At 36.7% G+C, this 27790-nt stretch overlaps 4 protein-coding genes across 14 annotated transcripts; 2 read left to right on the top strand and 2 right to left on the bottom strand.

Moving 5' to 3' along the window:
• Nucleotides 1-27284, top strand: LOC116176434 (restin homolog). 11 transcript variants are annotated; one of them, XM_031495006.1, is made up of 9 exons: nucleotides 1-455; nucleotides 14220-14496; nucleotides 21712-21762; nucleotides 22222-22293; nucleotides 22387-22536; nucleotides 22586-22804; nucleotides 22864-23065; nucleotides 23124-23358; nucleotides 26934-27284. In XM_031495006.1, exons 2-9 carry the CDS (start codon nucleotides 14229-14231, stop codon nucleotides 27006-27008), a joined length of 1272 nt encoding a protein of 423 aa, XP_031350866.1. In that variant the 5' UTR covers nucleotides 1-455; nucleotides 14220-14228; the 3' UTR covers nucleotides 27009-27284. The 11 variants fall into 11 exon arrangements, with proteins under 11 accessions (XP_031350866.1, XP_031350865.1, XP_031350867.1 ...); XM_031495005.1 differs by lacking the exon at nucleotides 1-455 and adding an exon at nucleotides 11200-11324; XM_031495007.1 differs by lacking the exon at nucleotides 1-455 and adding an exon at nucleotides 11848-11930 and having other exon boundaries at nucleotides 23124-23325.
• On the bottom strand, nucleotides 2839-4591 carry LOC116176438 (mRNA-decapping enzyme 1B). The gene has a single exon (XM_031495017.1). It carries the CDS (start codon nucleotides 4534-4536, stop codon nucleotides 3397-3399), a length of 1140 nt encoding a protein of 379 aa, XP_031350877.1. The 5' UTR covers nucleotides 4537-4591; the 3' UTR covers nucleotides 2839-3396.
• Nucleotides 4971-7601, top strand: LOC116176433 (pescadillo homolog). The gene is made up of 3 exons (XM_031495003.1): nucleotides 4971-5125; nucleotides 5176-6627; nucleotides 7322-7601. The coding sequence occupies exons 1-3, from the start codon at nucleotides 5102-5104 to the stop codon at nucleotides 7559-7561; spliced, it is 1716 nt and encodes a 571-aa protein (XP_031350863.1). The 5' UTR covers nucleotides 4971-5101; the 3' UTR covers nucleotides 7562-7601.
• On the bottom strand, nucleotides 7602-11134 carry LOC116176437 (protein pelota). Its single transcript, XM_031495016.1, has 5 exons — nucleotides 10953-11134; nucleotides 10612-10855; nucleotides 9898-10568; nucleotides 7909-8015; nucleotides 7602-7860 (listed from the first exon to the last, which is right to left on the bottom strand). The coding sequence occupies exons 1-5, from the start codon at nucleotides 10991-10993 to the stop codon at nucleotides 7775-7777; spliced, it is 1149 nt and encodes a 382-aa protein (XP_031350876.1). The 5' UTR covers nucleotides 10994-11134; the 3' UTR covers nucleotides 7602-7774.
• Nucleotides 27285-27790: the final 506 nt, after the last annotated feature.

The raw sequence follows: 27790 nt of genomic DNA on the forward strand, positions 1-27790 counted from the left end.
TGTTGTATTTTTTCGGTTTGCTGCTAATTTACGAAGTGCGATATTAAAATAAACATAAAAAAGGTCAAATAAAAGACGGGAACAATTCTGGCACATAGTTCGTTTCGGTTCATCATACGTAAATCGGTGTTAAAACGTAATATTAAACTACAAAAAGTTATGGCGTCCCTTCTCCTTTTCGTACGAATTTAAATCGGCGTTTGCGTGTAGGATCTCGAGACGCGAGCACGTAAATTTTGATTTTGTTGTTAAATTCAACGCTTAAAGTAACAAAAACCGGCGGGGAAGTGTTCGCAAATCGGTCTTTTCGATGTCGTGTTAAATGTTATCGGAAGAACAAGAAGATGGCGTCCTATTTTAAATTCGTTTGTTTGCGTTTAAAACTTACCGTTTGGTGTATGTTTTTCGTGTTTGGAATCAAGACGCCTAAGATTTCATTGATATGTTGATGTGGGGTAAGTTTGTAGACCTTTAAAAGTTTCGTGGTGACGGTTACGATAATGTTCACCAGACGAAGTGCTTCATTAGCGCTACCTAAAGACGGGTGTCTGATAGCACTATCGAGTTCTACACATCACCGTGAGTCGACATACAGACCTCGACAGTTGACATACGGACCTCGACAGTGCTATCACACAGCAACTCGCGAGAAAAACCTTAATAGAGTATTCCTGTCTTTGGGTAGCGCTTATGAAGCGCTTCGGCTGGTGAACGTAAGCACTGCTGTGCTAGCCTTAACATATGACGTACCTTAGTATCGACGGTTTATAATAAAACAACTTGCTGCGGTATATTTAGTTTCCGATTTATTTATCAGGCACGATAGGGCTCTTGTCATTTTGCTACCCTTCATATTAATCCGCTGAAGTAGGTTATGTCAGCTGCGTTCAATTCGATGTTTAATACAGAGAAATGATCACCGACTTGCAGAACATTCATACTACGATTGTGACAATTTAATTGAAATCCTGGTACTTCTGGGAAGAGTGTCAATTCTGTGTTACTTCGTTAAACTTCATTCTGTGCGCTAGACCTACGTTTCTTAGCTGTACAAACAGTTCCACTGCGTCAGTTTGACAAAACCTTTACCCATGGCAGCACTACCTACACAATTCCAATTTCAAATCGTAAATTTCAAATTAAAACGAATCTTACCTACTTTACCACTTCCATTTGGCTTGCTGCCAAGTAATGTTGGAACCGATCTCCACTGTAAATACCCTCGTTGACATCTCTTCTCTGACACCTGCCATCTTTACGAACGAGGATAGCTAGTCATAAGCAAACCAAGTAAAAAGACACTCTTGTCGTAAACATTTTACAAAATGCGACAGAGGGGGCCCTTATCGGTCACCAGGATTCGCATCCCAATTCCTTCAGTCATTGCGGCACTTCTTCCACAATCTCTCTTGATTTCCTTATCACTTGCACTTCAACAGGTGATTTTTTTCAAAGTAAACTTATAGCACAACTTACTTAGCTTACTAGTGTTTATAGACACTTTCAGATGTTTTGCATATTGACTCCCTCGGTACTACGTAAACGCAAGCGCGCTTAAATTTGAATTTGCTTTAACGCGCTCTAATTAATAAAGCCTTCGATTACCTACTCTATGCCTTCGGTCATCATTCATCACTGTGAATTCCAGTTACATTATAATCCCAACAACCGTCATGATCCTTTACAGCATAATTTGGAATAAACAACAAGAATTGTAACGTTATTATTTATTATAATCAAAACCCTTCTACCATCATGGTGTACGGAAAATAAATTAACATATTCTACCAGATAAATCACTATAAACCAAGCTATAAACAATTGTGCTCCATTTTTTATAGATGTGATGATGATAGATGTATATGAGTGTTGGGAAACAAGGAGTAGCTTTTTGCAATAGTTTACTCACCCTGGTGCCACAGTGTTGATCAACTTCATAATCACATGTTATGTTAGTAGCTTTCATTTCTTTCTAATTATCCAATATAAACAATATTTTTTTTCGAAAACTACCCGAGACGTGAGGTTGTAATTTTCTAATCAAGTGAGATCTCGGCTCAAAATTGCATTCACTAGATGGTAGTAGGCGAGGTAGCGAATTGAAATTTGTATATGGCCGGTGTTATTTATTTTATTGGACTGCAAGTGGTAGAAGTCTAGAGCAGCTACAATAGGTCTTGGTCAGCTTAAAGTAGAACTTATTGTGTGTACTTTCGTTTCGGTGTACATACCTAGAGCACTGAGGTAGCAGTATGTAGATTTATTGCGAGAGTGATGGAAAAAATTAATAAAGATATTGCAAATGTTTCTTAAAGAGCCCTTTACCACATTTTGTAACCCTGTGTTGGAGTCGGTCTCTGGGTAGTGTAGGAGTCGCCCTTATACATGAACATCTGCAGACGTTCAATTGTCCTTTTATGTAGAATTCAACTCTACGGCATCTGTTCCAAACTGTGGGACCTTTAGTAAGTAAATTGACTTTCATTCAAATTAAAAATATATAATATTAGTCCATGTCCAGTGTGTTTAAGAATCGTAGACAGGATATGTCGTAGTCTTTTAGTGAAATCCGTCATTTCACAAAAAACCTAGTACGAGGCTGTCATTTAGTGAAACGCTGATAATTTCACGTGTAGAGTAGTTCCGCTTTCCCTTCTAGATCGATAAGGGATACCATTTATCGATCTTGAAGAGGAAGAAGAGACTTCATCGCTTGGCCCTAGGAAGTACACTGTGCCACAGTTTCATATCAATGACTGGGCGTTTCGTAAAATGACAGATTTCACTAAAAGACTACGACAGATATCACACTGTGGTAGAAATAACTGACTATAGTAATACTGTTTATACTTTTATTGGAGTCATTAACTTTCTTATGTTACACCAGTAGGATATACCTAAATGAAAAGTAATTGTTAACTAAATCGATCTTTTAGTAGATCACCAAAAATAAATAATTACAGTTCAATAAATGTGCTTTGAATGGTCATTAATTCCGATCACATTTTGAGATATCACATGCCTAGGTAGGTATAAGTTTGCCATTTTACATTCGCCCTCTTTTTCCTTATTTTAAATGAGTAGATTTTTTGGGGGTTATGCTAGACATCAATCTTAAGAGGATTATACAAGTTATTCATACATTATATACATGTAATATTGAAGTCTGCCATGTACATATATTCGAATGCCTCAGAAAAGAAGCTAAAAAGATTTACATTTTTTAAAAATAAAAGTGACTTGTTTGGGTCACGTTTTTAAAATCACTGGAAATAGGTCCCTCGACGAAAAACTCACGAAAATAAAACTAATAAAATTATCAAGTTTCATTTGAATGTCTTAATAAATTACGAATATATTAAATGTTAACGTTTCTCTACAGTATTAAAATTGAAATTACTTAAACAAATTCCCGTTAGCACAGTTAAGCTTCTCGTTAACAGATTTGGTATAAGCCTCGTGCACTTTGGCAACGAAGTCTGTGTCGTTTTTTAATAAATGTATTAACGCCTGCACCAGTTGATTACTCGTCAATAAGTCCACTTCTTTATCCGGCTGGGAATATTCCGATTTCTCCTTTGAAGTCGACGTTGCGAACATCATGGGTGGCATTAGTTGGGGTTTTTGAGGTGTGTCAAAATGAATTAAGGGCGAACAGCGTCTTTCGGTTTCATCCATCGTTAGATTATGAGCCAACAAAGAAGCTAACGGCGAAACTTGCTGATGTGCTGGTGAAGCCCCTCCTATAAAACTTAAGCCGTTGTGCGGTTCGTGATCTTTGTCTAAACTTATGTTGTTTGAAGGGAAGAAGACAGGCAGGTTCTTGCGATCTTGTGGAGTAACCGACCGCTGCTGCTTTTCTATGTGTTCAACGCTATGTGCAGGATTACTCATCAGTTTTTGCAATAAGTTTTCACTTTCACCTTGTGTGACAACAGCGGGTTTCACAGGTTTAGTGCTCGCTTTTGCGAAAAAGTCCATTACACTTTGTGAAGGCATGTCAACACTACGCGGAGTCGATGAATATTGAGGTTGGGAAAGCATTTCTGATTTGGTAGGAGTTTTATTGTTAAAATCCTCTTGGGCTTTGCTTAACATGCTAAAAATATCGACACCCATCTCGCGAGATTTCGTTTTCTCTATCAGTTTCTCTTTCAAACCTTCCATTAGAGATTCTAACAAGTACGTAATTTGTATACACTCTTCCCGATTGTAAAACCAAATGCCGTAAATTTTATTTCTAGAATTGCGATAGAGTAAAAACGGGGGTTGCATTTGATATTCAAATTCCTTAACTATTGGTTCAATCAAGTTATTAGTATTCAATCTATTCATAATCATTACACTGTGCCATGGTTCCCCGCTTCGGCTGTAAAGGAACAGGGCACCTTCAGTTTCAGTTCTTTCCCATTCGCTTATTATTGGATTGAATTTGTAAAGGGCTACATGTGTTGAAGTAGCAAGAATGTCTTTAACGTAAGGATCGACCCTTTTTATTGAAGTTACACTCATACGCAACTCAACAGAATCGGCCATACTTCAAACAAAACTGATTGAATGAAATTGAAAATATTCACTTTCTGTTGGTACGACGTTAGTGTGGTATTCCTGGAGCGCGCGCATTTTGAACTATCCACAAAACTTCAATTTGCCATTATAGTATTATAGTCTTAAAGAAATATTATTAATACCTACTTATACTATTGATTAATACCAGGGGACATTTTTATTTTATCTAGCTAGATATAGTAGAAATTTAAGATTAAATTGCCACATACAGTGGCGTAGCTAGGACTAGGGTGCGGAAAGTAACATTGCACGGATTACTAGACCCACCAGAACGTACATGAAAAACGGTCTAATGGCCCTAATAATAATAATACAAACGTAATTTTTTTCCTGACACGTTCCTCTGTATTTATTCTCATAAATGAATAAACATTTAACGGTCATGGTATGATACGTTTTAGTGGGCAGACACCTTAAGGAGTAATTGAGTCACGTCCAAATGTATGTGTTGTATCTAGTGCTGGTACTTGAGCCATTTTACTTAACCTAAAAATTTACACGTTTCGTTTTTGGTTTGTTGTATGTGTTTGCGATGGTTGCAAAGAGAAAAAAGAAGGTATGTAACCTTATTTCAGCAATAAATGAAGAGTAATTGTACTTTTTTAGTTCACCTCAGGTGAAGGTGCTCGATACATAACTCGACAGGGAGCGCTAAAGAAACTCCAATTGTCTTTGAAAGACTTCCGAAGGCTATGCATATTAAAAGGCATTTACCCTCGTGAGCCCAGAAACCGAAACAAGGCGCAGAAAGGGAGATCGGGCATTAAAACCCTGTACCACACCAAAGACATCTTGTTCTTATTGCAGGAGCCAATAATATGGAAGTTACGTGATATGAAGGTGTTTTTCCGAAAAGTTGAAATAGCAAAGACAACGAAAGAGTTTGGACAAATGCACAGGTTATTAAAGAAGCATCCCAAACTGCAACTGAACAATATCGTTAAAGAAAGATATCCCACATATATTGACGCTTTGCGTGACTTGGATGATTGCTTAACATTATGCTTCTTGTTCAGTACGTTTCCGTCTCTGGAGCACGTTGATAGGGAACATTTCGCTTTGTGTCGTCGTTTGACAGTGGAGTTCATGCATGCGGTCATCGAAGCAAAGGCACTCCGCAAAGTTTTCATTTCCATTAAAGGCTATTACTATCAAGTAGAGATAAAGGGAGTCACAATCACGTGGATTGTACCGCACCAATTTGGCTACCAACCTCAAAAAGGAGAGGTGGATTTCAAAATTATGTCAACGTTCATCGAATTTTATACCATCATGCTAGGTTTCGTTAATTATCGACTGTATAACTCTCTAAATTTATTCTATCCTCCGAAGTTGAATATCCGTAACGTACCACAAATTGAAAGAAGTTTAGTTAATAAGGAGGCATTGGCAGCCGAGCGGATAGCTGGCTTAAACATTCCATTACATCGAACAGTGTTGCAGACAGAGGAAGAGGTGGCACTGGACGAATTTCCCCTAGATGCTAATTCTGAAGAAATTGCAGAAGCGAAGAAGGAAGCGGAAAAAATTAATAAATTAAAGTCATTGTTCGGTGGTCTGAAATTTTTTTTAAATCGAGAGGTTCCCAGAGAAGCGTTAGTATTTGTGATTCGCTGTTGTGGTGGCGAAGTTTCATGGGATAAAATGTTATTCGTTGGTTCTACATTTGATGAAGATGACGAATCCATTACACATCAAATTGTTGATAGGCCAGTCATCGACAAGCAGTTCATTTCACGGTATTATGTGCAACCTCAATGGGTATTTGATTGTATAAACGCCCGAGAGCTGTTACCTGTCAACAAGTATTTCATTGGGGAAGTTCTTCCTCCACATCTGTCTCCATTCGTCGACAAAGATAGAGATTCTTATCAGCAGTATGTACCTCCTGAGGAGATCTTGCTGCAGAACCCGAATGCACAACTTGCCAAAAATACGGCACAGGATGAAGAAATGGAGGAAAAATCTGATGATGATAAAGCAAAGGAACAATCTGATAATGAGGATGAACAAGAGAAAGAACAAGAAGATAGTTTAGATAAATCACTACAAATTACGGTAAGTATTAGGTAATTTGTATTTTTAATTAGAAAGGCCCAAGCTAAAAATTTGCATAATACTGCGTTTAACTACATTTGTTATACTCAGTATTACAACATAAACCTCCCCCTCCGTCACTATGTATGAGGTTTTGTTTTAAGACCAACCACAAGTTCATTTAGGCTACTCTCCTTACTTGAAGCATGTTTAAGGGAGGCAAGTGCACAAACTGTTGATTTAGCTCACAGCGGATTTGATTTACTTAATTCAAATTCAATTTTCTTTATGAATTTCATTCGAACTAAGAACTGTTTTTTTTTATTAAAACCAATTGTAAGTATTGCTTTTTAGCTGTGAGCTAATTTAAAATGGACCTGGTCAGCTCAACAATTTTATAGAACACCAAGGAGCGAGCTCAAACATTTCATTTGTATGTAAAAGCTGCTAATTATTTTTTCTACTTCGTTAAAGAGAAGAAGGGAGGAAAGTTAAAGAAAAGTAGACTACCCCACAATAAATTTTAGAATTCTACAGACCTAAAGGGTTAAAATTGTACACTCTACAGACATAACCCCCTCTCCATTCTTCCACTCATTTGTTTTATACATCCTTCCCAGCAGTATTTTTTCCAAACTTAAAAAAGTGTTCCGATGTCTTATCACTAGCAAGCAAATTTTATTAGATGTAATGGTATAAATAGAAATTGTTTCAGAAAAAGAAACTGTCGGTGAAGGCTGGTAAAGTTGAAAAGAAAGATCCTTGGGAAAAACGCAAGCTAGAAAAGCAAGAATATCGTTTAAGGGAAAAAATGGTAAAGAATAAACACAGAAGATTGTATAAAAGTATGATGGAGGGTAAGAAGAAGAGGTCAAAAGAAGTATGGTTATTGAAAAAGAAACGTCGATTAATTGAAGAGAAGCAAAAGGTCGACCGGAAGGCAAAAACAAATTAGCACTGTATATATGTATTTTAAAAAATAATAAAGCGTCTAATAAAAATTTCCGTAGTTTATTTGGCGGTTTACAAAAGACTAACATTTGTCATTTATAAACAGTAGAAAACACGTTCTTCTACACTTTAAAATTGGACTAAATTTAAACAAAAAGAATAATTTACAATGCAACTACAACGAACCATTTTAAATAAGGCGATTTACAATAAATATTCAATTTTCGTCGTCACTTTCTTCATCTTCCAATTCAGGCATTGGAAATCTGAGTATTGCAGCCACGCCTGTTAAATTATCTAGCTCTACAAGTGCAATATTATTATTTCAGATTAACTACAAATCAAACTTACGTTCCCCAGATATGTGCATGCTTGAAAATATTTTTACTTCGCCGCCGGCCTCGCGGACGCTATCGACTAATTTAACGTATTGTTTTCTTAAAGCGACATTGGCGCATCTGAAACAATTATTCTTTTACTTTTGTTTATGGGAATGTCCATTAAATCGCTCACCTTCCGTCAATAGAAAAAAAATCATACACATCCACCATACACACTCTTACTCTATTCAAAAATTTGTTGATCATAAAAAATGACACATTAAAAAGTGGGTAGGGCCAGATGAAACTATGTAAAACTACTAAGGGTAAACGTCATGTGCTGTAAAGAGTTTCACTAATACAGCGATTCGAGATTAATGATTATATCAAAGGGTCTTATATCCATTATATTGTCAGGGTTAAGTAACACTTTATCTGAAAGGAATATTGATTAAGTAATCTATTTGCTTATGTGGGTTTTGCGTAAGAATTTTGTTTTTTTAATTACTTACTCTTTCTTTTTGTTGTGTAAAAATGGATAAAAGATACTGAATGGCCAAATTTGCAGATGTGGGAGAGCATTCAACTTTTGCAAATCAGATCAAGACAGTTTCATATTTTTAATTGCAGAAATAATTGGTTGCCTAACTTGATCTTTGCGGCCGCTCTCAAAATCTTGCCCAAATGTCAGCAAATGATATATATCGTAACTACAGTAGAACGAAGCACGGATAATCCAAATTAATATTTATTTCTTACATTCATTTGAACATATTGTATACATACACTGTGTCCAAGATAAGGACGTCCATCATGGGGATCTCCGAAACCATAGAAGATACGACGATGGTTAAATTAAAGAAAAGATGCGCAATTAAAGAGAACTATAAAATTCCAACTACTTCCAAAGATATGCCAGAAAAATCGAATTTTGTCAACTTCGTTTTTATTTTTTCTGATGTTATTTGAACAAATACAAAAAAAATAAACACATTCTCATTGCCACTTTTTGATCTCTACAAGACAGCGTTGAGAGATTTTCAATACAACATTTCGTTTCGGAGAAAACATCATCAAGTTTATTTTTTTATACGGCCCGTAAAAAAGTACACACTGTATTAAATACTTAGTATTTTTTATTACGAATACAAAGATATATGACACACAAAAAAAACAAAAGTTGGAAATTGTTGGCTTTTTTTTGTATTTATTCAAATAACATCAGAAAAAATAAAACCGAAAGCTGTAAATTTTTGGTTTCTGGCATATCTTCGGAAGTTTTGATCAGTTTTAATCTTCTGACGCATGCTGCGTAGATTTAAATTGCAAAGCTCAAATGTAATTTCAATTAAGGGATTCTACTGTAGCAATAGCTATATATTTTTTTTGCCTTGTATGAAAGGGGATCTTTTGGCGAATTTGTAAAATAGATACTGGACACTAGGGTAAAAAATGTAATGTACGCAAAAATGAACATTTTTTCTCAAACAAAACAATATCGTGATGCAATTTCTGGCGATAATAGGAACATTTTTGCCCATTAAATCGTAATTGTAACTCTGAAGGATTCTGAGATCCCAATGCATGGCCAGGGATAAGAGCCAACTGTTATACTATGAATAGTGAATGTACTTGTAAACGAATTAGTAATGCACATTTTATATGCCTAAATTTTGCTAATTGGTGATTTTTTTACCAGTGTTTCAAAGCTGCCACAAAGGTATTCCATAGAAATTGACGAGGCAACGGAAAACTACATGTATAAATTGCAAAACAAAAATTCCTGAAAGAGCAGAATAATAAAGCTGGATAATAAATACTATCCCGCAAATCCTAGGTTTGTAAAAATTGGCCGGATAAGTGGAGTATCTGCGGCATCCTTAATTAAGACCAGCACCATTTCATTTTTAATGTACTGTCGTTCCTAATGAGCAACAAATTTTTGAAAATACAGCGATCAATTAGCACTAACCTTTTAAATAGGTAAGATTTATTTTTTGCTTCGGGGTTTTTGACTTACCGAAATAAATTGTCAGAAATAAGTAACGTTTCGATTGCTTGAGCTTCGCTCGCTTTCTCGCAATGTCGTTTCCCGTAGAACGCTTTGGCCGGTTCGCATTGTAGCATGGTGTAGAAGCCCTCCAAGGCTTTCACCTCGCCGGCCGCCTTCGTATCCGAAATTTTATTGACCACCGCCGAGTCCTGCAGTACTTCTTTTAGTGAATGTTTGAATCCGGACGAGGCATGCACAAGCATAAATTTTGATTTATTATCTAAGAGTACTTTATTATCGGTTTTAATTGCCATTTGAAACATATACTCATAAAACTGATCCCGTACGAAACCAGGGGATGCTATTAAAATACACTTTACAATATCAAAGTTGATGTGACGTAATATAGCTTGCATGACATTGTCATAAAATTTAGCGAGACCCTTTTCGTGCTGCTGCACAAAACCTTTGCGCTTTCTAGGAATTGTTACGTCAATTTTCGCACGGATCAATGTCATACTTGACGTTATCAAGCAGACGTGAGCTAAACCTTCCTGCATTATTACAGCCGCCACATCGGCAGTTTGTACGGGATCGCACGCAACGTCTATCCTTTCCAATGCGATCGAGTCCCACTCGTGTTTCTTTAGGGAGAATTTACGGTTTAGCTCCAAGTCCAGTGTATGATACGCACCCATCTAAAACTAATATTGGGTGATTTGCATTGAGATACGATAGTACCTTGACATATTGATTCTCTTCCACATTTCTGCCTTTGAGACGTAACACGCACGCTTGAGTATCAAAGTCTATGTTTTCTACGCAAATAGTTAAGGTCGTTCTGACGCGGTTTGAAGTAGAAGAGCCTGTCGCCGTTTCTGATTGGACCTTCCGTATGGTAGTGCTCCGAACGGAATCGCCTTCCGATATGAGGTTGTAAGCGTGCCACATATCCTCAGGTTCCTCCGCAATGAGACCAACAGTCCTAAGTAAACGTGAATTGAGAGGGCATTAAAGGTATAACCAAGAATGTACAGGTGTCAATCATGTGATGTAACCTCACTTTTGGTAAACATACGTACCCTTCACCTTCTTTGTCGACATTTTTGTACAGTAGTTTCATTTCCGCAGTCCGCGATGTAGTATTTCCACGTAAAGCGAATTTAAACTTTTAGTGGTCATTATCTTAATTAATAATTTATTGTAAATTGTTACGTATGCCGACAACACCGCGAGCGCATTATGAGAAGGATGACAGATCGGCAACTACTTGTGCGCAAGCGCGAGACGTGCTTGGTTGTCACGTTGACGTTACGTGAGTCTGCGCAATAACTGTTTTCTTCGTGCCTTTAATTTTTATAAAAATTTTTAAACATTTCAACATTTTTATTATTATTTATATTCTACGTCTTTTCATTTGTTGTAATTCGTTTGTGTGTTTTTCTGTAACTTTGGTAAGTTTCAAAAGTATCTTCATTTATCTTGCTTAGGCATTAAAGTCTCTGTTTCCTGTTTACTTACTGATACCGCCGATAATACCTTTAATTATTTTAAGTAGAATAAGGGTCAATGGCAGTGTAATGTGTAAGCCAAACAAGATTTTTCAAATTGTGTAAAAATTGAAATTCTTAAACAGAATGTAAGGTTATGTTTCTTCAAAAATCTTCTCTTCCATCCGCTACTATCAACGATATTTCTTCATTTATGGAAACTAGAATCGGAGGCAGGGCACGGTCACTAATTCAATTAACCTTAATTTGTTTTTATGCACCAATTTGCTGTCTCTAGGTATGATTCAAATGCTAAATGCAATGGCACTCCCTTCTGTTTTCGAGATCACTTGCTAAATAATAAGACCATCAATGTCAAGGTTTATTATTTGCGAAGAATTGGGAACTAGGTAATTATGATTGGAAAAGTTCCAAGTGGTGTCGTCGAAACATTTTATAAATAACTCACTGAGAATAAATAGTTGAATGGAATACTATTTAGTAGTTTGCATACTCATTTTTAGTTACAAATGACTATTCTCCTTAAATAATATTCGAGATAATATTATGGTAAGTTGCCTTTCTATGGTGAAGGAATGTGAGAGTGCAAGTGTTAGATAGGTATATATCATTATGTTTGCCTTTGATTTATTAATGGAATTGTGATACAGTTTGTTTTTAAATGAAAATTGGATTCCCTGTGCAAACAACTTTGAAGGGGTCAGTTTTGTTAAATTTTCTCTATGAAATTACATATTTTTAAAGTCGCCCCAATTGAAAATTTTAAAGTGCCAACTTTGAACACCGATCTCTTTTCATTTCCAAGAACCATATTATGTCTCTTTGCTAGTGTTACATGTTTACTCTATCACGATATTATCTCGGATATTATTTTCCATTTGAGGATCGAGGACTGTTAGTCCCTACGCCGAGAGAATTTTCAAAATTACCCATTGAACGTTGTATTTTAGGGGACTGTTCTATTTTTCACTTACAGTTTGCTCATGTGTTGTAATCTGTAATCCCATTTTATTTTCATATGGCTGTATAACGATCTGTAAGGTCATCACTGGTGGAAGTACCTACTTCTTCGAAACCTAGAAATTGATCTCCTCAATTTTTCAACAACAAAGTTTTAGTCTCGGTTTTAGTTTAATTAGGTTTCATTAGTGTTGCCACAAAATTGGGAATAAATTTGTTCTCGCTTAAGCACTTTTGGTATAGATAAGTTGTGTGAAGCTGTCGGCCTCTTCGGTTCGTATCATCTGCGTTGGGTAGTTGGGAGTCCTTTGGAATTTATGGGAATGCGACGACGAGCGCTGGGCACGCCGGCCTCGTGCAGTTTGTTATCTTTGAAATTCTATAGTGTCAACATTTTCCAACCGATCTTTGTCATTTTTTTTAAATAAATTTTTTTGATCCTTTAGCAACATATTGGCAGTTTTAAACTTTGATAAAACGTGTTTTTTTCGTATAGCTCCCCGCATGCTGAAGTTTTCAATACAGTAACTTTACAATTTACACTTCGCAACAAACTAACTCCTAGCGAGTTTATAATTTTGCGGTGTCTGTCCGTCCGTCCGTTAGCACGATAACTCATAAACGAATGGACCGATTACGATGAAATTTTGCAGGTGGATTCTTTATCAAATTTGTAGATCGGAGGTCGTGAATTGGCAATGTAGACCAAAAAATAAAGTAGGCCCTCTTGACATCTCCGTTAGTTATGAACCGAATTGCATGAAATTCAATACGCGCATAGCTTTAGGCATATAAAACACAATTCCAAAAGTTGAGCCTAATTGATCAATGATCAGCATTCACAGTGGCCTTTGGCCTTTGCGCATCTCGACCATTTACAGGCCTAATTGCCAAATTTCTTATTTATGAAGGTATTTAAATGAAATTTGATACGTAGCCACTTGGAATAAAAGCAAATGTAGTGCCATTTTCCAAATTTCGTTTTGTGTAGGATGTGCAGGGGCAACTTCCTTATTTATTTAAGCAATTAAATGAAATTTCATACATACAGGGTGATTCCTATAGTACCTGCCACCGTTTGGGAGCGTGTAGGTGGTGCGTAGGGGAGTATTTTGATATAGGACACTTGGGGTCGGAAATCTAAAATAAGGGTGCCAGAGCCAAATTTACCTTCTGGAATTTCGCGCCTGTAGGTAGGCAACCCAACCGGCCGGCGGTGCACACGGAGCGATCTCAGGCGGCGATGTGTGGCTGACACTTGATCAGAATTTTGTTTAAACCCACGAAATCCCGTCTGCAACGACGCGTATCAAGTGAATAAACACTATGGCAATAGTATAATAATAGTTGGCTAGATGTAGGAAGTGCATTGAGAACAACGGTGGCCACGTTGAACACTTGTAAACGTTATTGCTTTTGACTGTCGTTTTCCCTCCTTCCCTCCCATGTCGCTTCCTCGCGCTAACTCGCTCTGCATCGCTCCGCGCGAAACGTCGGTCGGTTGGGTTGCCTACATACAGGCGTGAAATTCCAGAAGATAAATTTGGTTCTGGCGCCCTTATTTTAGATTTCCGACCCCAAGTGTTCTATATCAAAATACTCCCCTAGGCACCCCCTATACGCTCCCAAACGGTGGCAGGTACTATAGGAATCACCCTGTATACACTTTAAATAAAAGCAAAACTAACATCAGGTTTAAAAATTGGTTTTGCACATGCTCTAGCCATACCCAGGAGCTCGTTTGATATATTTGTTTAATTTATTTATTTTATCTATCATTCACCGGATGCAGAGACTAACGCTTGCTTTGATATAACTCACCTGTTTGGGATTAATATAAAAATACAAAATTAACGAAAACAAAACGTTTTACTGTAGGGACAAAATATGGACACACTTCAAGAAACGCCAGAACAAGCACCTTTACCTGTAAGTGATCAGTGTTCAGAAATCATTGAGGGCAGTACCGCAGGTGCTCCAAATTGTGAAAGTGTCTGTGATAGTAATGCGAACAGTGACGAATATTCCGTTTCAAAAGAGCCAAAGATAACAAGCGTACCGCCGGTGAAGTCTTCTTCAATACAGTCGCTGTCAAGGATAGCAAGACCTTGTGCAGGCCATCAGAAGCCAGCTGTACCGGCGACACCTACGAAATGTGAGTTAAACTTTTTTTTCGTTTTCTAATGCGCGTTTTGCTACCGTTTTTGATTGATTCAATTGTCGTTCGTGTTTGGAGTTTACGAGGTAGGTAAGCGGCATCCGGTTTTGCTCATCGTTATGCAAATAGTATTGTTCATAAATAAATATGTATATATTTTATCTATACCGGTTGCCCTTCGCCTTTCAACCTGTGAGGTAAATGCCTATAATAGACCTTGTCCCAATTAAAGTATCACTCCTTTACTTTGTATTCTTGTTTATAGACATGCAAATTTTTCTGAAACGTTTTAAACGGGTTCAATGCCGAGGACTACTACTTTAAATATCCAATTGCAAGTATTTAAAAACATTCTCTTTAATTGCAAAATAATGGGGCATCATTTTGTTAGTGCCCTAGTGTAACCATTATAAACCTACTTACTTAAAAAAATGCAAACGGAAACATTGAGTCAGGACAAGTTATACAGGGCCTCGTACAGGGCGTTCCATATAAGTATGTAAAAAAACTTGGGTTGTAGAGGGGATTAACCGTAGGGATTAACACAAGCACGTTTTCAAAATAAACCGAGGGTCCAACGTGTTTCGCTCGGTGTTTCGTTTGGGAGGCACCTTCAAAAAAGTGGTGAAATTTGCATTTCCTATTTTAATTATTTTCTCAGCAACCATAGAGTTACAAAGAGTGGTGGCACATCTTTGATTAGGTTTTCGGGTTAATTGGTCTATGTTTGTACTTAACACGAGTAGCGTAATTACCCTGATCGCAAATCAACTTTTTGAGAAGGAAGGTGATGCTCTCGGTGATGCTTTAGGTGAACGTTATTAATTGTAGCGTTTTTCAAAGCGGAGTGTGTCAAAGAATGACGTCATATATATATCCTATTTTTTGTTTTGTAATTGCACTGTCCACAATTAAAAACTTTGGAAATGTTATACGTCAGAGGTTAGATGATCATTCCTTAAATTATCCTTATTGTTGGTTGCACAATTGCACTGGTCACAATTAAAACGTTTGGAAAGATGTCGTTTTAAATGAAATCTACCAAGATGACTATCTAACGACAGCTTAATTGTGCTTTTGTAAATGCGGTGTAATGTAAATAAAGAAACGCTATCCCAATGGCGTCTTCTTCGAACTGTATTATTGCAATGTACTGCCTGCCACCAGAGGTCTTACTGTTATATGAAATCGAATATATACTAATCATTTATTGTTATGCCATTAAAAACAAAGGTAATCAAAGAAATACCCTATTTGCTTGTCTGGGTTAGGTTAGGTTTAATGGTTAAATAGTTGAAATGCCTTTATTGCTTAAGGTATTATTTGAATATTGATTAGGTAGGTAGGTACATCTATTGCATGAAAACTGTGAATTTCGAATGTAGATATTTACTTATTGCCGACTGCCGTATCAAAAATCAATGACTACACAACGTTTCTGCAATTTGATTTGATATTAAAAATGTAGGTGCATTCTTGCTGTACGAACTACCAACTTTTGAGACTAAAAGGCTTTTTTCTTGGCGTATATTAGAACATCGCTGAGCAGCGCGTCGCAGCAAACTGCATTGTTTTTAGTCGTGAAGAGTGTAAATCTCCTTCGTCCAGTTATTGGCAACTCGCCTATCATCAAAAATTTGTCTGAGGAACCATCATTTTGATAAAATACATCGACAGCTTCATTCAGTGGCAAATTGTCTACATATGGCTCTTTCCATTGATGCATAGTAAAGATATGGTTTCCAATTGAAATTTTCGAGTTTTTGGCCAAACGCTTATTCGTATTCTTTTCGAATCACATTTGAAAATCAGACCAATTACATTTGATAGCGTAAAAATCTATCAAAAATCTCAACTAACTTCGAAACCGTGTCAGTGAGACAGCATCATAAACAAAGTCATACTGATTTTTATGAGGAATTCGAACATGCCATCAGAAAAGATAAAAACGGCAACAGAATTCTCCTAGAAAAAGTATTTAAATCTGTGATAGTATGTAACGCGTTTTATAAACTTCTCTAGAAACTCGTTATTAAACACTCGCTAAGCCCGTGTTTAACATAAACTCGTGTCTAAGATTAAAATAAATTGTCGTTAAAAGTGATTGTAATACTGAGGATCCTTCGATGTGTCATTGTATCGGTTTATTCAAAAAAGGTAATGAGTCCCAAATCGAAATTCCAAACCGTTCCTGTGATACTTCTATCTCGCTTCTATCGGTCCACTTAAAAACTTGTTCACTTTGAATAAATTTTTTGTTGCTCATAGTAACATTTTAAATAATAAATCCAGCACTATCAAGACTACAGAGAATTTCTTAACGTAAACCACTAGCAACATGGTAGACCGCATACCGCATACTAAATTCAGTTTGGGTCGGTAGACCGCATACTAAACCGGCACCATTAATGCCATCTACTTTTTTGGTGCTAGATGTTTTTGCATAAAAATTGTGTGACGATAAAAAATACTTTCATTTCACTATTGTTCGGTTAGGGCTTTCAACGTAGTCAGAACGCAGACTCGGCCCTTAAAATATCTGCCAACGTGGGATTTACGCTGTTTGATTGCTTACGTACCTACTATACTAATATGTAGTATATAAATGTGGGTTTTGACCAATTTTTACGATCCATTTTATTGACATGTTTCTTAAGTTTTTTATTTGTTACTGCAATTTTTATAAAAAAATTTGATATGTTTAATTATCGTTTTCTAAAATTGGCAATAAAGAGAATTACGTATAAACGTAAAAAGTCCATAACTCGATAGCATTGAATAGTCTGTGAATGAACTTTTCAAGATCTGTAAAATGGCATTATGAGCTAATTAATGTAAGTAAGGGCATAAGTCATTTACGAGGAAGGTGAAATTTTAATTTTATCATCAACTAGTCGATTTTTTTCATTTACAAAACAAAATAATAAAATGCAGCACAAAATACCATATTATGTGAGATCAAATTGGTCCCCATGAATGCGCTTCTCTGATTAATTCTCGTCAAGAACTTTTTTAAATGATTGGATTACCCACTACGCAGACCAATTTTAAGCCAATCGTGATATCTATATCAATTACTTTCATGAAAATAAAAACAAGTCGGTCAAATAAATTTTGAGAAATAGGTATAAGTACCGCTGACTAGCACTGATTTTTTAAAAGATACGTACCTATACCGTGAATAGGTATTTAAAATCAAGATCATACGTAATTTCTGTTATTGAAAGACTTTGTCAAAAAAAATGTGCAAGAAAGGGCCACATTTTTTGTTTGCGGCAAAGGGTGTGTGTGTCTAAAATGGTCTCACGTCTACTGAATGAACAGCGTGACAGTGATACTTAAAAAGAGCGTTGCATATTGCATAATCTTCACCTGATGATCCATTTATCATTCAGCAGCCCACGTGGCTGGTACTTACATGGAAGGCGTTATTTGCACGTGTCAAGATGTGCGTATATGTTAATTATCTGCTTAATTGTAGTCCATTGTGTATCTCTTCGGGAAAAACACACCGTCTCGTGATTAATGACAGGTTATACGGCAACACCTATCCACCAATTATAAAGTTATTGGTCACGTCGTAGAAAAAAATGTTCCCTCCACCCTCCGCCACTTTGATTATTTCCCAGAGAGCTCTCACTTAGTTTAGAGGAAAAGACTCATTCTACCATTTACTTTTAGTAGTGTTGCATGTGTTGATTTCGTTACGTAATTTGTTTGTTGTAAACGTTTTGGATATGTACAGTTTTGGTAAGAAGTACCTACTACATGTAGTATTCTCATTAATAAACAATGTGTACCGTACCCACCTTATCAGAGAACGGCGTTGGTATTCTTTGTGAAAAATGTGTATTTTAAATTTCGTTTATTTAGTCCAATTAATGTTGACGTGCGACAATGTCCTCTTAATTTCCGTAATGGCCTAAATAAAGAAGGTTGTATTTGCGTGGTCAGAACGCCTTCGCGTTGTTTCGAATTCAGGGCGTAATTAAAAAAATTCGATTTGGAAAGTTCAATTGTTTGAAGTGAAAGGAAGAAATCGATGAAACTCACGTTTTGCGCAGAAAAACTACCGGTTGAAAGAGGACGACAATTGAGTAATGATGAAAATGGATTACGGATGCAACTGCCAGCGCATTCATTATAAAATTTGGAATGTATCGAGTATAGTGACATATTTGTAAAATTAGTTTTGAAAGTGATACTTTTTTCATGAATTTGCAGTTTGATTAATGAGGTCACTATTGTTTTTCAGCTACGTAGACGAACGGGCAAAAAAAATTACAGTCCCATCACTGTCCAAACTTCCAAAAAAAGGGTTTCTTTTATAACTCGTGTGTCTCTAAATGTTTTCTCGATATCTACATCAGTTAAGCTACTATGCCAAGTTTGATATCGTTTTCGTATAAATTGGAATTCACCTTCCGACCTTCCGACTAGGTAGCCCAGCGTCCACCACTGAGACTGAGACACATATAGTGTCTTAAGATATTTAAATGGAGTTTAGTATGTAGGCGCCTCGAATAAAAGTAAAACAAAACAAGCCATGCCGATCTGGCGAGACGCAATCGACTCCTTCAGCAGGACGCGCATTGAATCGACATGGCACTACTCGACGCCACCGATCGATTTGCTATGCAAACATGTAAATAGGCATAGGTTCGGATCGACTGCAACGCGGAATGCAAACCGTGACGGTCAAAAGTCTGCCGGCGATCGGTAATTTTTGCCTCTTCGAACATTATGCGTTGTAGTCGATCCGAACCGGTCGATGATATCGTAAACGAACTGAAGCAGTGCGCGGATTCCTATTTAAATGTTTGCATAGCAAATCGATCGGTGGCGTCGAGTCGTGTCATGTCGATCCGAGTCGATTCAATTCGCGTCCTGTTTTAAGGTGTGTTGTAATAATGATAATGATAGGTGTGTGAAGATCTCGAAGATCGTTTGGTATCAAGTTGTATAGGATTGTTTTAGTTTGCAATGCCATTTGTCTTTTAACGAAGTAATACCGTTGGGAAAAAAAACTGCAGAAGAAATCTTCCCGCTCTGCAAAAAAAAGTCGTCAACAGGCTGCTTTTGAGAAATCATCCGAATTAAAATGGCGGCTCCGAAGGTGTTTCTTTAAGAATCGAAAGAGATAAAAGTCGGAAGGTTCCAAATCCGGCCTGTAGGCAGGGTGGTCGTTATCTATGAAGCGTGATTTGTGCAGAATTGGCTTGATTTTAGGAGCCTTATTGCACAATTACTTAAATTGTCGTGCAGTCCGATTGGCCTGAGATTGAGAGGGCCGTTTATCTTCAATGGCGTTGCGAAGATTTCGTAATGTGTTGCCATAGACTTCTGGGTTTATAGCAGCCCCCTTTTTCATGTATTAGATTAGGAGAACATCCATCATATCCCAAAAAACTGTTGCCATTAGCGTTCCAGTAGAAGGCTGGGTGCGTGTTTTTTTGGACGGGAAGAACTCCAACTTCTTTTCTGGGTCCCGATGATGCACCCAAGTCTCATCAACAGATAAAATTTGTGCCAAAATCGTTCGGATACTCCCAATCGCAACGCTGTATGTGGTATATAAAACGAAATAACTGAATTTTAAAATATCGACAATAGAATAAATAATTAATAATAATAATAAAGATTATTCGTGTAGTATTATCTGAATGTAAAAATAAATTTTTCTAGAAAGTAATTTATTTTACGAATTTTTAATGCAAATATGTTTCTATACGATTTTAACATGTTGAGATATAAAACAATTGGTTTAATAATAAAAATATAAAACGCCATACCTTTCAGAAATAAATGGCCCAATGGAATTTTGTATGCTTACTGCTCAAAAAGTATTCCTGAATATAGTGTTGTATGGTATTGGTTCATCATTTTTTCACTATTTCTAAAATTGCTTTATTAGAACACATATATTAGGTATACCGTTTTGAGCACTTGACTACTAGGGTAATATTCTGTTCTGTATATGCATATTTCGTCATCTTAAAATGTTAAATTTTTTTATATTCCCCGAACTTCGCAATACCTAAGTTACCTAAGTAGTAAATGTATTTTCTTTTTACAAAATCGGCTCCCATTTCGTTTGCATCATTTTCTGTAGAAAAGTTGCGTAATCGTATCAATTCATTACATTATATGTATAGGTAATTTCGTAATTAATGTTTTTTTTTTGTTTCGGGAGTGTGGGCCGCCCAATGTCAGTTGCATATTTAAAATCAGATTAACATTCTTACGCTTTTAAATATCAACATCCATGAAATAGGAAAGCAATACTACGCCTCCTCCATCTTCGTAAAACGCTCGATTGGCATCGAATTAAAAGTGGTTAATTGAAAAATTTATAGAAAAAATTTCATACCATAATTAATTCTCTTTAATTGCTTTTTAAATAATTGCGTAATTGACTCCAGTTAGAAGCTGATACTCTTTTCGAAGGTAACATTTGCATTTCGTCAAGTGGAAAAGGTCGAACTTCTGCATCCGCATCGCATTGCAACTTACAGGGGGAGGATCTTGGGCGACATTTTCAAATTGCGATTACAAATTCGTATTTTTAGAGTAGGTGTCATTCTTTTCAACAGGTTTATGTAAAACACGACCGGTGGGTGCGTGTTTGTGGGATGGTATTTAATCTATTTACTAATGTTTTCAAAATCGCCAATTAAAAATGTAATTGCGGGCTTTATTTTTAAGACGTCATCATCCCGAACGTCATTAATTCGAAGCGCCAGAATGTCGCAATTACCTAATCATTTTTCATAATATCGTGGGCGCCCCAATTTAAATACAAATTAATATTTTTACCATGTTTGTCCGCGGACGTAACTTAATATATGGAAAAAATTCGTTTTGGGAAGGTCGAGATTGTTTACACGTCTTACTATTTAAACCGGGAGATTGTATCATTTCAGGTGTCATCCGATTAATTTTACCGCGTACGTGTAGGTGAGATCGAAAACAATTCATTTTTTTTTAAATTATGAATATGAATACCGTGCCAAATTCGGAGAGTATTATTCATTATTAGCCCAAAATGTACTGCGCGCTTTGTCAAATCATCTAAGAACTCTGTGCTCCGTACTTTATTATAGCACAGATTTAAATAATCTGTGATTATAGTTACGTACACATTTGTTTATTAATGCCAAAAAGTGTAAGTACCTACTTCACTGCTAGTTTTCAGTGTTTTTTTTTTATTAGATTATACGTTAAGAAGTCTCGCCGACGATTTTGGGAGGCAGAAACTGACGGGTAATTTTTATCTTAACGCTAAAACTTTAATTTCCGGATGGGTTCGTCGCTTCTACCGGATGATGTATTAAAACTGTGAATTGTTTGGATTTCTCACAAAACATCGCCAATTTAATGCCACCAAAACTAGAATGTTACACGTGAAATTCAAACGATCCTCAGTTCTAAAGAATCGTCCGCTGTTAGTCAGTTGGACTTCCGATTGATCGAAGCCTTTTGTATTAGTTTGATGTCTTTATCTTACTTGTGCTTGTGCATGTAGAGTTTAAAGAGAGGATTGGGTACGAATTTTTCGGGCCGTTCTTACGAATATTTTAAACGAGGCAGTGAGTATTTTTTACTCGTCGTGTACCTAGTTTAGATTTTAGATGTACGTAGTACAATGTAGATGTACTATCAGTCTAATAATGTGGCTTTACTTGTTTGCACTTGCATGTAATTTGTGTTTTGCACTGCTAGTTGGCTCCATGGACACCATTTGGGAAACCCACCCTCATCGCCTGAACGAAGCGGGTCTCGTTCGGCACTCAGGTACTTCGCTCATTGCTTTTCCTTCTTGCATGCCGCCGTACTTTCTACATCCGAGTTAGGTAGTTAGTAAACGACCTTTTTTCGAAAACTTAGATAGCAGCGTCTTGACGGAAGATACGGACAGTTTCATAATCGGTGACAAAGTGTGGGTAGGTGGATGCAAACCTGGACAAATCGCATATATCGGAGAGACCCAATTTGCACCCGGCGAATGGGCCGGCATTGTACTAGACCAGCCGATTGGTAAGAGAAACGGCCACCAAAATAGATTCAACTAGCAAGATAATTGTAGGCAAGAATGATGGTTCAGTGAGTGGAATACGTTACTTCCAATGCGAACCAAAGCGCGGCGTCTTTTCACGTCTGACACGACTAACGCGATCGCCTTTCCCTGAAGCCGAAGACGCTGATCATTTTACAACACCCGTCAGTGATGGAGCGAAACACCGAGTGGGAAGTCCACTATCTCCAACTGGAAGTACCAAAAGTCTGCGAAAATCTCCATCACTCAGTAAGAGTGAATTCATAGAGTTTTCTAGTGCAAAATAGGTGATATACGCTGTTTGCTAGGTACTTCCAACACAAGCCTGGTATCGGCCACCAACCACGTCGATTTCAAAATCGGCGATAGAGTAATCATAAAGTCAACCCAAGGTTCTAAAGTCGGCACCTTACGTTACATGGGCGCGACGGAATTCGCGCTCGGAGAATGGTGCGGAATTGAATTAGACGAGCCCCGCGGAAAGAACGACGGATCCGTGGAAGGTGTTAGGTAACTTTTGCAATCCTACGAACATTCCACTTACGGAAATGAAACCTTAGACTTGCAGGTATTTCGAATGTCGACCGCAGTACGGTTTGTTCTCGCTAGTCACGAAGGTGAGTAAGTCGCCTTTAAAATATAAACCCGGAAATTGCGCCATACATTCGGGCGCTCGTCTTCCCCCTTCCGGAATGAAACGGACCGGTTCGAAGGAGTCGATGTTGTCGATGACATCCTCGATTACCAGTACCGCTTCTAATACACGTCGGGTAAGGCTCGGAGTGAATTCGTTAACTCCACAGGTAGGTTGACTGCTGTGTTTGTGCACGCTTGGGCTGTGGAACAACATATTGGGAGCTTAAACAGATAAGTTGAGATTGAAAGATTGTGTGATACGCCAAGTTTTTTGCATTAGATCCCAAATTCCAAATGAATGCCAAAGACTAATTCCAAAACTACATGTTCTACTTTTATCAAACTAGATAGTAGATTATCGTGGCCTTTTCGGATTACTCATCACCTCACCACCTTGTGAGAAACTTGACAGTTTCCACTGTTGCACATTCTGCCTACCTTATTCTCGGGCATGGAATTCCTAGACAATTCATAGTAGCCTTTGTGTTTGCTCAAAATTGTGTAAAAAAAGGTCAACAAGTACATATATGTTCCATTACAATTGCGAATGTAATTTCTATTTTCTTCAATAACTTGCAAGCTATGTGACAGAAATCTATAAAATCTTCTAGATATTGTTTACGACCATGGATGTAAATATGATTCTCGTATTGGAAAGTCAATTCCGACAATTTTTAAATTCATGTAGCATACTACCAATACTTCGATCAGGTTTTCGTAAGGGATATAGTTCTGCTACTGCAGTGTACAACGTACTCGATGATATCATTACGCAAACTGTGGCCTTTATACAAAACTATCTCGTTGGTAGATGCCAGAGAGTGATTTTAAATCACGTGCATTCTGTTCTTGTACCTGTTAAAAGGGGTGTTCCTCAGGGATCTATCCCTGGACCCTTGTTATACACTCTTTACATCTTTAACTTGTTATCTGGTTTAAACCATTGTAAGTATCATCTCTATGCTGATGATGTACAGCTATATCATTCGTTTCCTTTTAGTGAATTGAATTCCTCTGTGGCAAAGTTCAACGAAGATCTTGCAAGGGTAGCCAAGGCATCGGACAATCACTCTTTGAAAATAAATGCACCTAAATCTTGCTTCATCGTGTTTTGTAGCGATAAACTTAGAAAGCACATTCAAGGCAAAATAATCTTGTAAATTGGTAACCAGCCTGTCCCAATAGCCGATTGTGTAAACAATCTAGGCATTTCTATTGGTAGTAAATTAAGGTTACTAAACACATTGACAACCTTATTGCTTCGGCTTAATTTCTTTTACGATGCTTATAGTTGTATTCTAGTCTTCACATTCTTGGCATCAAGCAGAAGGCTGTTCTTTGTGATGCACTGGTTCTATCACGGTTCAATTATTGTGACGTGGTGGTACATGGACCGAACATTTACTCAAAGACTGTGATGATAGAATCTAGTGTGTCCAAAATTCATATTCATATTTGGAATTAGGAAGTTCGAACGAATGGATTTCACATACCTTACCAATGCTAGGCTAGGCTGGCTCAATATGATGGAAAGAAGGCTTGTTCACTCTTCTTTATTTTTTCAGAAAATAAATTAAACAGTAACATCCCCCGTATCTCTACCGTAAAATTACCTTTCGTACAGACGTGCACCACTTAAATTTGAGACACAGGGGACTTCTATCTGTTCCTATGTTTAAATTATCATTAGCTGTATTCGTTTCAAGTGATTTAACTAACTTAATTTGTTTTTTTCGTTTACAATCTTATACCATATAGTACATGGCTATATGGTCTAAGATAGTAAACGGAAAAAACAAAGTGCAATCCCTCAAACTGATTTAACTTAGTTAAATCCTCGGTTAAATCACTTGAAACGACAGCTATTATTCAAACGATCTTTCTCATTCAACATCTGTAAATTTTGCAGCAACCCCAAAAATACAAAATTACTGTATCTGCCTGCTGCAGTCTTCAAGAGAAACATCAAACAGTGAATCATTAGAGAGTGAATGTCAATGCGAACGTAACTGAAACCACTACGTTTCCGTTGCAATTCCAAACGATAAGCTGCCTGTCAATAATTGTTAACTTTACTATAACTTAACTCTTGCAGAATAACTTTATTTATTTGTATTTACACAAGGGGGTTTCAAGGGGAAGAACAGGTGACCATATCAACGGGTTTACCTGACCTTGTGCCCATTGGCTATGGTGTAGGAACCATTATTTAACCAATAAAAACCATTATTATTATTATTATTATTATATTCTTTAAAGTCAAGTTTGCTCCGATATTTTTTATCTATTTTACCATATTGCAAAGGGAATGTATTTAAGCTGCCTTCGTTTTATAGCAGATGTGAAATTAACATTTTAATAGGTTTGAATGAGTAGGCTCTCTTTTACAGTCAAGAGTAGATAAAGTGATCACTTTAACGGCAAAGGTAGATAAAGTGAAACAGATAATTGTGCATTTTAATGGGGCGAGGAGAGCATAAATTAAAATGAAGTTCAGAATAGAAACCCATATTGGTATAGAAACGACGGCTGAACCTAATTTGCTATTTTTGACGTCTAACTTAAATTGCCTTCTGCTATAAAATAAAGTTTTTTGTTATACATCACGATAAAGGGAAACCATTTCGTGAAAGTTAATTCACTTGCATTATTTACTCCATGGTTAAAGCACTAAGCACCTTTATCTTCTTGTATAATAAATAACTATAATTCACTAGGTGCTAAGGGTTTGTTGTACACGTCCCCAAAGAAGGATTATCGTACTGGAATAAGAAAAGCCAAAGTGTTCAAACTCTTACATAAACATGTAAAACGGTAATTATTCTTTGTTCCACGTGTTGGAAAGTAAAGTGCACTGTTTTTCATTTAGGTAAAACCATTAATTTTAATATATAGTTTCCAAAGAAATACGTTAACTACGCTATCGGGAAGAGTGAAAATGTTACGTTTTAACAATGAAATGAATCTTGAGAGAAACTATTGTAAACGAATTCGACCTTAACTTGGAACTGGATGTTTGCATGATTGCTAAGTTTCTTACGTACGATCACGGTCATGATCTGCGATTTTTCCGAGTAATCCGATGTGCTTTTTTTTAACAATCGTCCACTGTAAATAAAACGATTGTCATTGCCTCGGTTTGAAATTTTTTTTAGGTTCGCGTTTCGCCTTGTAAGGTCTTTATTTATAGGTCTATTCTAGTTTTTTGACAAGTCGTGTACTAAATACTTTGAATGTGAAAGTTATTGAATTTTGATTTTTCTATTGCGCCCCCCCCCCCCCCTAGTTTCGTCACTTCACTTTGATGAGGTGCCTCTTCGAATTTCTTCACTCGCCTCTATCCCATCTCCCAAAGTTTAATTGCCTTCTCTCAAAGAAGTTATGTACAGGCAATCTTGCGACTTTTTCGCTACGTTTCTTGTCGCTAGTCCGCCGAATTTTTGTGGGCTGTGCTCGAAACGCGAATAGACAGATAGAGAAAAGAATATGCAGCACAAAATAACGTATGGCTCCTGGCGTAAGATGCTTATTTTGGATCTTAAATTGGAAAACGCATATGTATTTTGTCAGGTTGAATGTGTAGTGATCAAATAAACCCATCAATAGCGACGGTAGTGTTGTACGTGTTGAGAGTGTAGAGTTGTATTCTAACATTAGATTCTGCTATTGCTAACATATTATTGCACTTGATTTGCCGTAAGCTAATTTAGACGTTAAAATAATGACATTTGTTCATTAACAGATAGTAACACCCAAAGCACCATCAAACAATTTTCCATCGAGAAGTGCTTTACAGGTAACGTTCAAGGGATTATAATGCAGATGGCGACACCACCACACAACTACCATCACTTGTACCGCTAATTTACAAGGTGTAAACAATTAAAGATTTAATTTAGATTTATGTCGCTACTAATTGTTATATTAGATTATTATTAATTGAAGAAATAAATAATCTATTGTTTTTTTGCAAATCTCCATTCACTGTTGCATTATGTTTTAATTTAAGCGTGTTAATGTATAATTTTGTAGTAGGTTTATATTGCTGTTTTTACGAAAAAAAATAATTAAACTCTAATCGACTGTGTCGCAACATATAAGTTTTCATTAGTGAAATCCTCGCCGAAAATGTGGGATAAGGTAGATATCACTACGACGATTGACTAACTTCCACAAAATTTAGTGCATAACTTTCCAGTTTTTTATCACTAGTTCCTCGAATGTTTTTCTTCTTAATCATCATGGCATGAATTTTTTCTCCTGTTATTATGAGGTATATATATTGTCAAATAACGTGAAAGCAATATTTGAAAATGTTCTTATCACCATCTTAAGTTTTCGTTTGTGAATAGTAGCACCCCATTCACCATTACTATTCTTCAAAATGCTATGGTATTTTTGGAACTGATTTGGTTTAAAATACAGTGGGGAAGGTTTCTCTTAGTTTATATAAAGGCATTTGATGTAAGCAATTGGAGTCATTTGAAACTTTGCTGACATTTTCAATTTAGAAATGTACTATGATTTAGAATAGTAAATTAAATTATGCCCATAAAAATTCTGTTTTGCTAGTTGTTAATGAACTTTTCTGTATATTAA

Source organism: Photinus pyralis, unplaced genomic scaffold, assembly GCF_008802855.1.
Source record: "Photinus pyralis isolate 1611_PpyrPB1 unplaced genomic scaffold, Ppyr1.3 Ppyr1.4_LG7, whole genome shotgun sequence".
NCBI lineage: Eukaryota > Metazoa > Arthropoda > Insecta > Coleoptera > Lampyridae > Photinus > Photinus pyralis.

Bases quoted from the DNA above. Each gene is read 5' to 3' on its own strand.
- LOC116176438 (XM_031495017.1), bottom strand. From the start codon at position 4,536: ATGGCCGATTCTGTTGAGTTGCGTATGAGTGTAACTTCAATAAAAAGG.
- LOC116176433 (XM_031495003.1), top strand. From the start codon at position 5,102: ATGGTTGCAAAGAGAAAAAAGAAG. The intron at 5,126-5,175 runs GTATGTAACCTT...GTACTTTTTTAG, and splicing joins TTGCAAAGAGAAAAAAGAAG to TTCACCTCAGGTGAAGGTGC. The intron at 6,628-7,321 runs GTAAGTATTAGG...AAATTGTTTCAG, and splicing joins ATAAATCACTACAAATTACG to AAAAAGAAACTGTCGGTGAA.
- LOC116176437 (XM_031495016.1), bottom strand. From the start codon at position 10,993: ATGAAACTACTGTACAAAAATGTCGACAAAGAAGGTGAAGG. The intron at 8,016-9,897 runs GTAAGTCAAAAA...TAATTGTTTCAG, and splicing joins ATTTCTGACAATTTATTTCG to ATGCGCCAATGTCGCTTTAA. The intron at 7,861-7,908 runs GTAAGTTTGATT...TTGCACTTGTAG, and splicing joins CATGCACATATCTGGGGAAC to AGCTAGATAATTTAACAGGC.
- LOC116176434 (XM_031495004.1), top strand. The intron at 22,294-22,386 runs GTACTTCGCTCA...TCGAAAACTTAG, and splicing joins GGGTCTCGTTCGGCACTCAG to ATAGCAGCGTCTTGACGGAA. The intron at 23,359-26,933 runs GTAGGTTGACTG...GTTCATTAACAG, and splicing joins TGAATTCGTTAACTCCACAG to ATAGTAACACCCAAAGCACC.